This window comes from Erithacus rubecula (genome assembly GCF_903797595.1).
Source record: "Erithacus rubecula genome assembly, chromosome: 2".
NCBI lineage: Eukaryota > Metazoa > Chordata > Aves > Passeriformes > Muscicapidae > Erithacus > Erithacus rubecula.
The window spans coordinates 85221179-85234080 of NC_136685.1; the positions used below are offsets into that span (position 1 = coordinate 85221179).

Below are 12902 nucleotides of genomic sequence, written 5' to 3' on the forward strand. Positions count from 1 at the left end.
AGTATAAGTATTGTTTTGATAGCTATTTTATATTTCTGGGTGCATATACCCTTAGATATGAGTCCTAACCATCTCTAGCTCTACCCTGTTCAGAGTCATAGACAGTTTATCGTCTGGAGTGAGTGTGTGTTGTATTTGTTTCCATTAATAACCAGGTTGGAAGGGAAATGAAATAATTTTTGGGTTTTGGACAGAAAAAAGGAATGCTGTTCCAGAAGTGTGGAGCTCTCACCTTTTGCTGCTGCTGTGACTTTCTTGTTTGGAGACAGATTTCCTGAAATCTCGTTTGTGAGAACACCACTTCATTGGTATTGGTATTAAAAAGGAAACATGCTGTACTATTCCCACTAATGTTGCTGAAGTTCTGCACGAACAGGTCATGTTAAATACTGTGCAGTGCATCATTTGAAATGTTCAGCATTGTGATTTTTGGCTGTCAGATCTGTTACATAAATCAAAGTTTGATTGTCCTCAAGATTGAGCTTTCTGCTACAGTCTGAACAACTCTGGAGTTTCTTGGTTTTGGAAAGCTGAATTTCCTGTTGTGTCCGTCTGGCACATAGGGATGAGAATTCACCAGCATCACTAGAGCAACAGAACCAGCCAAGGACAAATGTTTGGCGTGTTTTGTGCTGGAAAAGTCTCATTTCAAAATCAAAACATGCATATGCACATGCTTAAAATGAAGTGGTAAGTGGTTAAAAGCTGGACCAGAATAAAAAACATGCCAGTGAGGCTGTTTCCTCTTCTTCACTAAAAGTTACATCTGCCATGTTTTGCCCAGGGCACAGTTTGTACATTGGAGATTGTCTTTCCACTGAAAACATGGAATGATAAGTGAGTCTTCCATTTTTTTTGAGGGAGCTGAAGTGCAGTAGATGCATTAGGCTCCTCATATTGGCTGTAAACTGTTGTGGCTGCTTTCATCCATTTGTGAGAGACCTCTTGTGGTTTGTTTTTCTTCTGAGCTTTGACTGATCAGTTCCTCTGTTTTCTCATGGGTTGAGCTCCCAATTCTGTGAGCATTCCTTGGTGGTGTTTCCACACACATTTGTGAAGAACAACTTAGGCAGAAACTGGATGCCCAAGACACAGGAAAGATCTTTGCTTAACCAGGGTGGATGGAAATAAAGTGTGCATAACACGACCCTTCAAAAATAGTCCATATTAAAATTGCTTTGATTCTTGTTAATGTGCTCCTTCTCAGCAGGCAGCTTTTAGCTCTTGTGCTTTAAGGCAAGTAATAGGAGGCAAGCATGAAGAAGTTTGAGGAGATATAAATCTAGACTACTTCACTAGTAAAAAACTATTTAAAAGAGAGATCCTGGTAGCACATATTCTGCTCTGTGTTATGTGGATTCCTAATATTGTAGGCCATAAAAGAAAGCATAAGAATTTTAGGCTTCTTGCAGGTAAGAGCAATGTTTCTGGTTAAATTTCTTTTTTAATAGGTTCATAAGCTAACTCTCCATAGGCAAATAGAGTGGCCAAACTATGTAAGAACCTTTCATTTTTATGTCATGATCACATATCTTACTTGAAAAAGTTTTTTTTCTTGAATTTTCAAGATGTTAGAGTTCAGAATGTTTGTTGGAACATTTTTAATTAACAATTTTTGAAAGAGTTTCAAACTTCAAGATAAGCATACAAAGAAAGTGCCAGATAAAATAAAAATGAAATACTGAACAGAGTTAGTCATACTTCAAGCTTGTGCTGCTTGATTCTCAAAGTTTTTTGTTTTAGTACAAGTCCCATTGGGCTCTTCAGAATAATTTCTGTGTTTTGAACTAGATTTCCTGTTTGTTCACATTTAAAGTTATGTTTTTAAAAAGTTTTCATAGCTAAATATGTTTTAGTGATAGTAATACAAAGAAAAATGAAGTTATTAATCTAATTTTGTTTTTTAATTGGAGAGAAAATAGATGTTTCTTACTTGCAAATTGAAAAGGTAGAACAAAAAGCTTATTGCCAATTTCCATTATATACAAAAAATCCTAAATATTCTTGTTTGGAAGAAGAAATACCTAATTTTAAAAATTGGTCTTCATCAGAACAGTGAGAGAGCTATGGCCATTAAAGAGGTATAGCAGGTACTGTGCAAGGGAAGTTTCTCTTAAGAGCAGTAACAGTGAGAACTGAGGGCTTCTTTTTGTTGATACATTTAGTTAAACACATTATCTATAAACAAAACAAAGATGTGGTAGGTGCTACAATGGGCTGGTTCATCCAGTAATAATGAAATGTGTCAACTCCCATTCATTGGAATTAGCTGGAGGAGGAAGGTGTTGCCATTCTGCAAGGGAGACACTGACTCAGGATGGACCAGTAAGTGAAGCTTGGGTAATGTGGCCTAAGTATTTTATATATGGAGACTAATTTGACCAATAGTTTATCTTCATTATAAAAATAGACATGCCAAACTAGTTTGTTTTATTGCTGTTTCTGAGCATAAGGTTATAAGGATTTAAACTTTAAAAACTTTATTTTTTTTTTAGGCTAAATCCTTGTTTGGTGACCAGAGCTGCCTATCTTGATATCCTTGTGATGTTGAGTACTCACCTGGAGAAGTTTCAAAAGCAAGGTAAGTCAAATGTACTGTTTTGTACATTGGATTTAATATCTGTATCTATTGTATTACTTGTCCTCAAGGTATTTACTGACTTCTGGAATCCTTCAGCTGCTTCATAGAAGGCTCTTTGTTCTGCCTTCTCAAGAGCTAATCCTAGGTTTTCTTGGGGAGAAAACTGAGGTATGGCTTCATGTCAAGGCTTGAAGTGATAATCTTGCAATATTCCTAGTCCTAGAATGGATAGCAATGAAAAAGATCCTCTCCATGTTCCAAAATGTTTTTTTAATCCAAAATCCAAATCCTGGACTATTGCTACTTTAACCTTTTCAGAAAGCCACAGAAATTCTCCTTTGTGAGACACCTGAAATAGTTTCAGGGAAAGTGTTTTCTGATGTTTAGAAGTTTATAAAAAACAGCTCTGAGAGCTTCTTTCTTTTTTCATTTTGATTCTTTATCAAGTGGGAATTTTTTGAAGAACCAGGGAGAATTGTCAGTGTTTTTAATGTTGTAGATTATAGTTAGCAACAGTACAAAGCAAGCTGTGAACAATAAGAAGAACAAAGGTATGGAGAAGGGGCACCCTTTCACATGTGCCAGTTTGTAGGCAGCTTTCAGTCAGCTGTAAGTAGCTTCCTTGTGGGCCTGTTTTGTTCATTTCTTATGAGCAAGTGAATAATAAATTACCTTGTCAGTCCAGGGATGCAATTAATGAATAGTTCTGTCATTTAATTAAAATTCTTAACACTGCATTTAAGTCATTGGAACTGTTCTTTATTTCAGATAGTCATGTTGTGGGCACTGTTAATTTAAAAACCAATTCCTTTTGCCTTTTTTTGCCTAGGCCTTTAGCTGATGTAGTTCAATTCTAATTCTAAAATCACTCTTGGTGTGATTTCTTGTGAATGTACAGTTCAAATAGTGATAGTTGTTAGGAAAGCACATTGGTGATGAATGTGTCTGAAATGAACTTCTTCAGACAGGTTGCTGCAGAACTAGCCCTTACAACAGAAGGACAGACATACAGAGTGACTAGGCAAGGGCCACATGCTTTATGGGGTGGAATGCACCACCTTATCTGAAGCATTTTCAGTATAACATGTCTCTAGGGATAATTTTTTTATTGGTTCCTTACTGGTTTTTCTGGGGCTAAGCTATATCTACCATCAATAACTCTTCTATTGAAAAATATTTTTTCATTCTTTTGTTATTGCTACATAATAGAATAAAACTCTTTAAATCCTCGTATGCCATTTGCTTTAGTGATAATCCTTTGCCATACTTCAAACGGTCTAGCTGTGTATCACTACTACAAAATAAGCAAAAACAACCCCCAAAGCCTCTTTCAGCTATATTTGGGCTCATTACCCTTTTATTTTGAATATTACTTTTTAAAAGAGAGATCCTTTTGGCAGTATTATTTTTTATACTTTTTAAATCATGATCCTCCACCAATGTTCAGCTCCTTTGTGGTATGAATCACCCTGGGTTTTATGAATTCTATTCATGTGAAGTTTTTTTCTTCTGATTACTCGTGTCAGTCACCCTTCAGCTCTGTTTTTGTATTTTCTTCTAGGAAGGAACAGCCAGTACTCCAGGGGAGGGCTCCTGTTTTGCTTACTTAGTGGGCATTGCATTTCCTTTATCAGTCTCTTTCCTATTTCAGTTATCCTTGGGGTTTTTTTTGTCTGTTCTGGTTTTTAAACAATTGCTGCACATTTGCAAAGGCTTTTATGGACCTCTCCACACCAGGAAACTCCCTTCCTTTTTTTAAATACCCCTGACTTGTGAATAGCCCTTTGAGCCTGAGGGACTGCACCATGCTGTGGCTGGATTACTGACTGTAGTGAATTAATTTATTTTTCAAAGCTCTTTGGACTGTACCAAACCTGGGTGCTGCAAGGTACAATTTCTGCAGAAGGAGAGCAACTATTTTTGCAGATTTTCTCTGCTCGGGTATAGTTCATTGGTATTGTTTTGCTTAAAGGTTTCATTCCTACATAGGTTTAAAATTACATATTTCAGGCAGTGTCTACAGAGAGTAAAAACTTAGGCTGGAAGTACTGTTTTGAGAACTTGAAGATACATTGGGGACAATTTTATGTATCACAGGCAAGAAGCCTTTCTGAAAGAAAGGAGTATTGTGTTTGTCTTAAATAGAAACTGAGTGTCCCATGACACACTAAGAGAAAGACTAAACTCACCAGTTAAAACTAAATGTTTAATATTTAAACTAAATTTAATATTTAAACTAAATGTTTAATATTTAAATGTTTTAAAGATATGATTATTAATTGAAGCATTACACTTTTCTGAGATTAAATATCTTACTCATATATGCATATCTCTGGTTATGAGCCAATTTTTCTCTGTTCTAATCTTGATTTGTAAAGTTGTTTCAATGAATAAAGGGTGAGGGACAAATCCAAATAAAACTGTTTCTTGATGTGTTTATCTAAGAGGCCCCAGGAAGTGCTGTATATGAGTTCCAGGCCACAGGCTGAAACTGATTTTCATCAACAGAAATGGGAATGCAATGTAATGAGCCTGCAACTGGTTAAAATCAGACCACTTCTAATTGATTATGCCTGTCTAAAGAGGCTACAATTACAAAGAAGTTTTCAGAGTACAGCTCTGCCTAGGACTTTCCTACATTATGATTATTTTCTGTAAGTGATTTGTTGTTTTCAATTAATAAAATCTGTCTCTTAAGTGCAGGATAGCCCTTAGGGAATTTACTTCACAAATTCAAAAAACATCAGCTTTAAAATGTCAGCTGAGGAAGGCAGGGAGTAATGGATACCAAAAGCATCTTGTCCAGCTCAAAATTTACTGCTAGTTAAATGATGATTATTTATCTTAAACTAAACAAAACAACCCAAACCTCCTATTTGCTGGATTGAATGGAAGTGTTGCCTGATTCATGTCACTGAGAAAATACAGTTTTCTTTCCTTGAGGTGATAGGCAAAATCTAGAACTTTTTTCTCAGCACTTGATGTGCCTGAGGGCTTTCAGATATGCTGAGACAATACATAATGCCAAGGCTATATAAACTTTAAAATATTTTTATTCTGTTATCAATTGTGATTAGAAGCAAGCCTTAAAAAAAAGGAAAAAAGTAAAAATATGGAATATGGGATATTTTTAAAAATATGGGATAGTTTTTACCTTTATTGAGAGTAAAGAAAGTTCTTACCAGGTACAAGATTATTTGATGAGCTAATGTCTATTGTCATTATTAGTAATTATTAATAGCATCCAAGGAATTTGTTCTTGCAGACCTCTTTGATGTATTTTCTCCACATTAATTGTTATTACAGATCAGAAATCACAGATGTCTAGGGCTTTTTCATCTTTTTCATTCTTATGGAAGAACAATGCATTCCTCTTGCAGAAGATATTCTGGCACTTCTAGCCTGCTTCAAATATTGCAGAGGAATGAAGTAACATTTGTAGGCATATTGGGGTGGGAAAAAGGACCCTGAATCCAGGTGAGAACATGTTCAGCCTTAGCTTTGTATGTAATTATTTGCAAATTCACAAGTTTTGATGAGGAGGAGTTAAAAGCACAGGTCTGTAGAGCTTCAGATCCATGTGTGCATGTGTACATGCTTTCCTGTGTACTCAGAGGTGGATTTTGTGAGAGATGGGACACAGGACAAGTGTGATACACTGTTTCACTAGATAAGATTCCTCTCTTCTGAGAGGATTTGTGGTAGATATTCCTGCTTTCAGATCTTCTGGAAATTGGTGTTTAAAGCAAAACAACAAGAAGAGAGTTTTCCTGTAATGTGCAGTGCTGGTAACACAGGAGCCAGAGTGTTGAATTGCAGTGATTCAGATCTGGGGTGCTCTGTCTCTCTGTAACACATGAAGAATGCCACAAGACAGAGTGGTCACATTTTCCTTCTTGCTCACATCTTGAAAAAGTTTTCTTGTAGTATTTTGTCACTTCATGAAGGGAAATGGATGCAACTCTCTATAATATAGCTGGCTAATAGAAGTGCATTTTGGGCAGGATTGTGTTCCAAAAAATGGCACTTGTTAGAGCCCTCTCAGCATAAGTGAAGTAGGATGTAGAACAGAAGAAGGAAAAGATGAAACAAAATTCTGCTAAAGATAATCCTGCCAACTTGTTACTTTATCCTGTATGTATGCTGTCAATCTGCTGGTTGGTTTGGCCTGTTGTCAAGTATAGTGTCTTCAAAATTCAAGTTTGATGGGAAAAAGAAAACATTTAAAAGGAATGTCAAATAGGATGAATCTGTGATTTAGGAAAAGATGCCACTTGTAGTCTAACCAAGCATTTTTTCTTTCTACATTTGAGGTAGAAATTAACCAAACTCCAGTTTTGTTGTCAAACATGGGAACAGTTACTCGGTATTTACACGATTAATCCTGTTAATAAAGAGATTGTTTTGATACAAAAATGCAACAGCTAGTATTCTACTCTTACTTATTTTCTTTCCTTGACTTTTGCAAAAATATACTCCCATTTTCCTGCTGTCTTCCAAATATCTAAACCTTCTGTAGATGTAGTTTGGTTAAGATTTCTAAATGCTGCTCACAATCTAAAGAAATGATTGCAAAAAATACTGTGCACTGCACATGTGTGGGTGTATGTGATCAGAAACATGGACTGTTATTTCAACTGTTTGCAGGTTTGTCAAATACCAAATGCTGTTTTAGATAACACACACTGCAAATACCATTCTCTTGGTTATGTATGTCCTTTTTAATAAGAAGTTATAAAATACATTGATAGAAATAATATGGATTATCAAACTTCTGGATGCTTTGCAAGGAAAGGGCAAACTGGTCTTTACATAGGAATCTCTTCAATGTCTGCCCAAATTAAGAGATTTATAGTACTCTTAAATAGCCTTTGAAGGCTGTGGCCACTTTTTTCTCTATCATACTTCTAATCTTTTCTTATGTTGGAAAGAAGGTAAATGGTAGCCTAGTTTTTCCTGTAGGCTAACTTAAAAAATTGTATTCTTGAATGGTAGAAATTTGACAGGGATAACTAGGTTGATTATTTTAGCCACACTTGAACTTTCTTTACTTAGATCCTTAAGAAGTGTGGTCAAAGAACTATTTGAATAAAAACACTGGCAGCTTGTTAATGCATGCTTGGGTTATTTGGTCTAAGTAGCTTAAACTTAAATAAATTGAAGACATTTTTTGTGTATGTTGTCATAAATTGCAAGTTTGCTGGTGTATTGACTGTGGCACTGGGTAAATATTTTTATTTTTACTTAGGATGGTAAAGATTTAAAACATATTTACAGGATCATCTAAATGCTCTGTGCCTACTAACATTAAATTGGACAAGTCAAAAGGGAATTTTTTTAGGTACTCAGTGTTCTAATTCAATGCAAACAGGAGAATGAAGAAGTTGAGGGTGGCATTGTTGGAAGTCCCAAGACACAGGGAGTGACTGGGAGTTGCCTGGACAGTAAAATGCCAGAAGCAGAACAAGTGAGGGGTGCTGAAGTGGTCCAAAGACTGACCAAAAATTAATGTGAGACAGAATATAACAAGGCCAAGGCTGAGAAGAATAAATTTTTGGAGAAAGGAGATGGATATGTGTAACACCAACAGCTGTTAATGAAGCATTGGAGGCAGAACTTGTGTCACAGGTGGAGGAGGAGGAAAGTAAAAGTGTTTTTAGAATGATGGCAGAGACAGTGATCGGTGGAGGGTTGTGGAGGGTAGGCATGATACTGCTGGAATGCTGTGTTGGGTGGGGAATAGGGAAAAGTGTTCCATGAAATAAATGACACTAGGAGAAAGTGGAATTGGTCATGTTTATTAATGTTAGCAGTAAAGCTGTGAAGACAGAGACTGCTTGTCCTTTCAAAATCAGGTTCTCTTTAGATTCCGACATGTACCACTGATTGACTTGCACTGTCTCTATAGGGTTTTATGAGTTTTACATGAATGCAAAATAGTGGAGAACTCAGTGCTGGGCCAGAGAGAAGCTGTAAGAAAAAACAGCTGTTTCAGTGTCCAGATATAATGTTGGGGTTTCCCCCCTTCTTTTTTCCTTTGGAAATTTTCCCTTATGCTGTACAAAATGCAGTGGGAGGCTTGTGTCCTCGACAATAAATTATCTGTGGATTCTGGTAATCAGTCATGTTTGTAGTTTTGAATCCTATAGTGAGTTCTGATGCCTAGTCTCTGATGTTGAAGAAGTTGCAGATGTCTTTAAAAGAAAACATCCTGCTTAAAATATGCCCTTTTTATGATCATCAGCAGTTACCTTAGTATGGCTGTGCAATGAAACAGACTTTTCTGTTCTCTTTGTGGTGTTATTTCCATTTAGCCGTGACTTTGCCTAATCCACTTTTAATAAAAAGGAAAAATATGAAGGAAAATACTTCTTAGTATTTGTCTAGGAAAATCTCTTGGCACTGATTACCTCTCAGCCTACTCCCTATTCATATGATCTGTTCAGATGTCCATGGATGGTAGTTTGAGAGTGGATTTTAACCTCAGTTCATAAACAATTGCTCTTTCTTGCAGGTCTTGTTGAATAATGATGAATATCCAGATTTTTGATACTCAGAGCCCATTCCCATAGCAGTATACTGCAGGCATAGCAGCATTTTATTGCCATTTTTGTCTGCCCTTGCAGAGTATCAGTAAGGTTTCTGATGCTGGTAGTAACTCCCCTCTTTTCCCTTGCTTTGTTCCTTTTTCCTGGAGCCTGTGGTAGGAACATGGAAGATGGTTTGGTTACTTGAGGGCCTGCATACAGGATTTAATCTCAGTATTTATCTAGAAGTGTGCAAATACTTAGAGCTATACTAATCACATGTACAGAAAGGAAGCCCCTCACACAGTACAGCTGATGGTCAGAAGAGTTGTCCACTTGGCAGGAGCTAAATAATCACTGTGAAATTACCAAATCCTACAGAAATGTATCAACCCTGCAAGGAGGTGAAGTGAGTTTAGTTTTAAATATGGGAGGAATTCAGATTACTTCTCTCACTTTTGAACAGACTATAGTGCCTCTGAGATGAAATATCATCTGAGCTATCCATCAGCTGATGGTTTGTTACTCCCTGAGCAGGGACATTTTTGTGTCCTTGTCTGTATGTAACTGTGTACTGTGGGAACAGACTGAATAGGTCCAGCCTGCCACTGCAGGGAACAGCAGAGAGACAGGCAGGCTGCAGGCTTGGGAGCTGCTACATTTTGAGGAGGTTTATAACTGGAGGTTCATCCAGTCTCCTAACTTCATTGTGCTTCTCTTCCCTTCCTCTCTATTTGCAGATGGTGAAAGGCCATTTTACTTCATATAAATGAGAGAACATCATTTGATCACAAATAGGATTAAAGAAAACAGCCCCTCAAACCTAGATGCCATGACATAGATGATGTGTGCATATATCAGTGTGGGGGACACAAAGGGGTTGAGGATGTTTGTGTTGGATGTTGAAGAGGACCAAGTGGTTGTGTAAGATATCTCCTGTACTAGAAGCAGGCTGAAATTCTTCCTGTCCCACAAATGAAGCAATCCTTAAGGGGGAAAAAATAAAATTAAATCCACTTAATTCTTTTGCATCTGTTAGCATCCTGCTGTTTGCCAGGACCCTTCTTTGGTCAGCCAAAATTTGTTCTTCCTTCTCACAGCATTTGGTCATTGTAACTGTACAGTGATGTTTGTTTGTAAATAAAAGTATGTCATTACTGTATCTTAACAACAGAGGCTGACATTTACTTTGGGAAGCAGTGTGGTTTTCTGGTTTAGTTGGAGATTTTGATGTAAGCCAAAGGAAAGAGTTTACTTTAAGCTAAGCAGACGAGAAAACATTTACATGAAAGCCTGGAAAGATTTCTTAGTGATGAAGTTGAAAGCAGGAATATTTCCACTGCATTGTAACAAGACAGGGCATTCTTTCCTTTTGTACATATTTGTGTGAAAAAAGAGTGTTGGAGAGCATGTGGAGCACAAGATAAATGCAGAAGGATTTGCTTTCTGGACTGCTGAGGCTAAGCAAATATGCAGACAATCTTATTTTGTTGACAGCCTTGCCATTGAGACATCCAGTTTTAAAGAGACTTTCTGTAAAATAGATGAGCCACAGTGTTCAGTCTTTCACAATTGCATGGGAAAAAAAAAGAAGTCATCCAGAAGGCTTCCAAGCAAAAGTATGTGATATGTACAGAAAAAGAGAATCTGTTGCCGAAGGCTCTTGTATCGCAGACTCTGCAATTCAGTAGTTCTGGGAGTGAGTAGTTCTGCTTTGTTTTTTATATTAAAGTAGTTTCCCCTTCAAAGATGAAGACATAAAGAGAAGTTGTGCTGGCCTTGCAAGATACAAATGAAAGTTTGCTGAGTTGGAAGGTCAGTGCACGGTCTGCTCCTGGAGTCACCACTCTCTCTGACCCTGGGTTGCAGGCTCTGGCAACGTTGGGAGCATTGACACCAACAAAATGGAACACACCCTCCTCCCTTCCCCTATTTTTTTTTTTTCCTCTCTTGCTCACTCTCTATCTCTCTCTGTGTGCACCTAATTCTACTGTCCCTGCCCTGGGGCTTTGACCCTCCCATGATGTCTGATTTCCCATTCCTGCTTGCCTGTAGCTCAGTGTAAGGCAGGGTGGACAGGAGCAGGTAGGAGCCTGGAAAGGCGCAGTGCTCCGAAACTGGAGCTGTTTCTCTTCTTGGACTGAGCCGTTTGACCTTGAACCTTTTTCTTTCGGCTGCCTGGGATTATTGCTGTTGTTAAACTGCTGTCTGTGGAGTCGGGCTGTGTAATAACTGAGGCGAAGGCTAATCCCTCTCCAAGGCAACCAGACAGTTCCGAAATTCAGGAATTCTGGCAGTGTATACATGTCGTGTGACACAGGCATTAATGCTAGTTTGTGCTATGATGCCACTGTGTAAAAGCGGTGTGCTTGGAGGGGGTTTAGAAATGTAGCAAATAAAATATACAAGTTTGCATTGCTATGAGACTGTGTCACCTAGAGGATAATGCTGTGAGACAGCTTTGCACTGATACGGGAGCTCCTTTGACCGCATCAAGTCCCTTCAGAAAAGAAACTGTAGCAAAAATATGAATGACAGAGCTAATGGCTGGGCAATATGTCTGAAATGTTTTTACAAATACTAGATCTTTTTGAAGCGTGTCCAGAAATACTCAGAAATGGTTCTATGTTATGTGGTAGACAGTGTACTCCATGTCAACTTTCTGTGTAAATGTCAAACAAATTAAGATGGCTTTGGAAGAATCTGAATATGAAAGGGCAGGATATTTAACTGTAAATAGAAGGCTTAGGGAAATGTCTTCATGAACAACAAAATGAATCTATATTTGTGCTGTGGCTTCGTGTCAAATTCAGGAATTTAGTACGACTATTTGGACAGGCTTTTAGCAGTGTTTAATTATAAATAGCAAAGATACATGGCAATGAGTTGTCTTCTTGCAGATACTGAAGAAATGTAAGCTAGTTCAATCTTTGTATTTACCTTTAGTGAATTTTTGCATTTAAAAAACCTAAACTTCCAACGTCCCCTAGCACTAGTGACACTGTTCTCTGTTCTTTTGTGATTTTCCCCTACTTGCATTTGAATTTTGTGGGGTATAGCATGTTCATTTACTTGCAGTACATACTATATAGACTCTGAACTGGGCAAAATGGCTTCAGTATTATAAAGTGGTCCATTCCTGCTGATGATGGAGAAAAAGGTTGAGCTCAAGGCACAAGTATTTCAGTCTCTGTGGGTGTGAGATAGCACCATTGATGACTTTTTTCCTTTCATTTTGTGTCTACACTGCCAGCTCTGCTAAATCCTGAAACCCTCTGGTGTCACAGATGGCAGTGGCCTCTTTGCTCACTCCAGGAGGTGGCCAAGCACTAAAGAAGGTTCTTAGGCTGTGTTGGGCCATGTGGACAAGGTTGTACCAATGTAAATAGCTGAAATATCACAGTTATTTTGCTGTACATAAGATTGGTTACAGTACAGCTCCATTGTTTTCTTAGCTATGTTAACTGTTGAGATTGAATTAAGAATAGGAAAAGTGTCCTGGGTTTTTAAATAAGTAAATTCTTTAGATTGATACACAGGACAGGTGAAGGACAGGACTACTTACCTCAAAGGAGCATCTTAATAGCAGTTTTTTCTGACTAAAACTATGAAGGCATGAGATTTTCAATATTATCAGAATGGCCCCTGTCATCATTTCTCCTGATTTCAGTTGCAGCTGAATAGTCTGACAAACAGCACTTGGTTCAGTCTGGTCTCTGATTTTAGAGCTAACTATCTGCATTTTCCCCACATATGTTTAATAGTTTGTGTTACTTTGTGCAATGATAGATATG

At 37.6% G+C, this 12902-nt stretch overlaps 1 protein-coding gene across 4 annotated transcripts in view; it reads left to right on the forward strand.

Annotated features, from left to right (window-relative positions):
• THADA (THADA armadillo repeat containing) overlaps window positions 1-12902 on the forward strand; it is a 150116-nt gene that overhangs the window by 102350 nt on the left and 34864 nt on the right. For all 4 annotated transcript variants that reach the window (XM_079333023.1, XM_079333024.1, XM_079333025.1 and 1 more), the window contains exon 31: window positions 2496-2581. In XM_079333023.1, the coding sequence (XP_079189149.1) occupies window positions 2496-2581 (86 nt within the window). The remainder of the gene's footprint in view (window positions 1-2495; window positions 2582-12902) is intronic.